Genomic DNA, 3,705 nt, shown 5'->3' on the forward strand with positions numbered 1-3,705 from the left:
GCCGAGATGCTGGAGCAGTCCCACCTTGGTATGCTGTCCCAGAGGGGCTCTAAGGACATGGTACCCTGTTCTACTAAAGCTCTGTGGAAAGCTGGAAGGTGGTTTGATGGCGGCTGGGCTCCTGTGGAGAAGCAGACACGGGGCAGCAAAGCAGCTGTGGAAGGCAGAGGCAGAGCGAGGTCCCGCTCCCCGTGCGGTGCCCGGACCGTAGCTGGCGCAGTGCAGCGATCGCTGCTGGGGTGACGGGCCGGGGCCGCAGGTGGGACGGACGCGGCTCCGCGGAGGGGGGTGGGCGGCTCCGGGGGTGGCGGCAGGACCCAGCTGTCACTCAGCGCGCGGCGAAAGTGACGGGGGGGCGGGGCGGCCGCGCCGGGCGCGTATTTAACTTGGGCGGCAGCGGCGGCGCGGCAGAGCGCGGCGGGCGGGCGGGCTGCGGCGGGTGGGACATCGCGACACCGGGCGACACCGGCGACACCGAGCCGAGCCTCTCCGGGCCGGGCTGCACCGCGCCGAGCCGAGCCGAGCCAAGCCGAGCCGGCAGCGCAGGGCAGGGCAGGGAGCGGAGCCGCGTCTGGATGCGCTGAGCGCGGTGGGGACGACCGGCTCCCCGGAGCACCGGCAGCAGCGGCAGCGGCAGCAGCATGGGTTGCCGGGGCTGCTGAGCGGCGGCCGAGCCCGCCCCTGCCCGTCCCCGCCGAGGAGTCGCCAGGGAATCGGGACGCGCCGCCTCGCCGGTGCCGGGAGCACCCTCCGCCCCCCCAGCCCCATCACGCCGAGGATGCCCCGGGGGCCCGCGGGCCGCCCCCGCCGCTCGCCATGAGGAAGAACCCGGCCGGGCCGCGGGCGCTGCCGCCGCCGCCCGCCGCCGCCTGAGCCCCGTGCCCCGGCCGTGCCCGTGCAGGGGCCACCCGAGCGCCCCGGCGCCGTGACCCTCCTCCCGCCCCCTCGCCCGGCGCGCCCGGCTATAAAGGAGGGTTTTATTCTCGGGCTCCGGTCTCACGCCAAACCCTGTCACACCGTCTAGACGAGCTGTCGTGGGGCTCGGCCCAGCTGTCACCATGGCGATGGAGACGAGTCCGCTGTGAATTTTGGGGGGGAGCGAGCGAGCGAGAGCGGCGGCGGCGGCAGAGGAGGAGGAGGAGGAAGGCTCGGCCGCCGCCGTGCCCTGCCCTCCCCCGCGGGGGAGGCTCGGACCCCCCGGCGCTGCCGACCGCGGCTGGAGCCGGCCCGGCGGGGAGCCCCGGGAGCCAGCGGCCGCGGGCGCGGGGCGAGCCTCAGATGCGGCTGTCACACAACCCCGGCCGGGCTATTTAAAGTAACGGGCCCCGCCGGACACTGGTGTCTCTGCCTATTTATGAGCCCCCGGGAGCCGGCGGGCGCCGCCGGGCAGCGCTAGGAGCCGAGGCCGCCGGGAGCAGCGCCGGGGCCCGCCCGGAGCATGACGGCGATCCGGGCGCTGCTGCTCTGCCTCTGCCTGGGGCTGCGGGCGGGCGGGCAGCCCTTCCTGCGCCTGCGACCCTCGCCCAGTGACAACCTGCCCGTCAAGGACATCGTGGAGCACCCGGACCCCGAGTACGACCCCAAGGAGCAGGACCTGGACGAGAGGACGCTGAGGAAGAAGCTGGGCAGCCATTTCGACCCCGGTTTCATGGCCGTGGCCGTGCCGGGGCCGGCCAACGCCTCGGGCGCCGCGGCGGCGGCGGGGCGGGGGCGGGCGGCGCTGCCGGCCGAGCTGCGGCGGCTGGAGCTGGGGCCGCCCCGGGGCCCGCGCCTGCGGCTGGGCAAGAAGGCGCGGCGGAAGGTGCTGCAGTGGCTCTGGGCGCACACCCACTGCCCCGTGCTCTACGCCTGGAAGGACCTGGGGGTGCGCTTCTGGCCGCGCTACATCAAGGAGGGCAACTGCCTGGCCGAGAAGTCCTGCTCGCTGCCCGAGGGCATGTTCTGCAAGCCCGTCAAGTCGGTCACCAAGACCTTCCTGCGCTGGCACTGCCAGGGCTGGTCCAGTCAGAAGTACTGCACCTGGATCCCCGTGCAGTACCCGCTCATCTCCGAGTGCAAGTGCTCCTGCTAAGCCTCCCCGGCCCCTTGCACTGCCGCCCTTCTCCTCCGGATCACTTTGCGGGGGGAGGTTTTTCGGGTGGGTTTTTTTGGAGGGGGGTGGGGTTTTTTTGGGATAGTTTTTGGGGGGAATTTTTTTTCTCCACCCCCTCCCCCCCAGAGCGAAGTGGGAGAAGATGAACCGCTTTGGGGTTTTGCTGGATTTTTTGTTGTTGTTTTGGGTTTTTTTTTTTGTTAATTTTTGGGGGGTTGTTTGATTTTTTGGTTGTTAATTTTTTTTTCTTTGGACTTCTTTTAATGTTATTTTATTCAAAAGGGGGAAAAACGAACCCAGGAACTGCAGGGCAGGCCAAAGGCACAGTAAAGCACTACAATCAGATGTCTATTTTTATACGTATATAGCCTTCTAACAAAAGGAAAATAAAAAATAAAAAAACTTTAAAAAAAAAAAAGGAAAAAAAAACCTACCAGCCATGTAAATAGAGAGATTTTAAAGGAAAAGGGGGGGAAATTGCAGCTGTTTTTTTATTATTATATAATTATTATTGTTATTATTATTATTTTAAAGACATAGGACCACATTTTAAACCCATCCCCACAGAACCCAAGCACTTCCCTGCTGAAGGGAAGGGCAGAAATTTTTTGTAAAGATATTTTTATCAAAAGGAGAAAAGGGGCGGGGGGGGTGTAAAAAAAAAAAAAAAAAAAAAGAAAAACAAGAACTGCAGCATCCCTGAACGGTTGTTTCTCTGTGCTGTATTTTTTTTTTGTCTTCTTCAGACCTTGTCACTGATGTTTGAACTAATTTACCAAGATCTCTAGGCTTTTTTTTTTAAAGTGTATAACAATTAATTAAGAAGGAAATTTTAAAGAAAAGTACAAATCTATGAAAGAGTGGAATTGCTTTGTTGTGTGGGAATACATATAGTCGTGTAGAGATGTTAAAGGAAATTTTCTGTGTACAGTTTATTTATTTTTATCGTTTGTGTATAGGAAAAAAAATGCTAGAGATTATGCCAGAAACTATTGAAAATGTTTACTTGAATATTCCTTTTAAAACATATCAATGTAAATATGAGCTATCACTGATCAAAACATTTTTAGCAATAAACTCTATCGTTGAAGAAAAAACCCGGTGCTGCACTCCAGCTCCCTGGAAGACCAGTGGAGACTCGGATTCTTGCTCAGAGCAGGTGATGAGTAAAGGGCTTTGTCTGGGCCACGCTGGTGTAAATCACGAGATGCCCCAAAAGTCGGGACAGCTCCACCGGTTTCTGTCTCTCCGGGATCCCAAAAATCCCGAAATCTTTGGGACTTCTTTGCGTGTATAACCTGTTGGGGAAAGAGAAAAACGCCGACGGGAGGGAAATGTCTCGTAACGCATAAAAGAACTGCGATGTCCCGGGCTGGAGGTGTCATCTAAAGTCCTTTGGAGATTCCATGCTCTGCGGCTCTTGGATTCGTGTCTCCCGCTGGCAGAGGAAGCGGTCGAGGTTACTGCCCCGGCCATCAAAGCGCCTGACACAACTTAGCAACCCCGCGTGTGTCGGAGCAAATGTTTTTCCTCGGCTGCCTCTACTAGCGAAGGAGGGAAGGATGGAGACGAGCCCTGCGCCCTGCCCTGCCCTGCTGCCGCGCCGGAGCCCC

General features: G+C 59.9%; 1 protein-coding gene across 1 annotated transcript; it reads left to right on the plus strand.

Moving 5' to 3' along the window:
- The first annotated feature begins 428 nt into the window (after positions 1-428).
- Positions 429-2,560, plus strand: LOC306809524 (noggin-2-like). Its single transcript, XM_079321140.1, has one exon. The coding sequence runs from the start codon at positions 1,439-1,441 to the stop codon at positions 2,069-2,071; it is 633 nt and encodes a 210-aa protein (XP_079177266.1). The 5' UTR covers positions 429-1,438; the 3' UTR covers positions 2,072-2,560.
- Positions 2,561-3,705: the final 1,145 nt, after the last annotated feature.

The sequence above is a fragment of the Erithacus rubecula genome (assembly GCF_903797595.1).
Source record: "Erithacus rubecula genome assembly, chromosome: 17".
NCBI lineage: Eukaryota > Metazoa > Chordata > Aves > Passeriformes > Muscicapidae > Erithacus > Erithacus rubecula.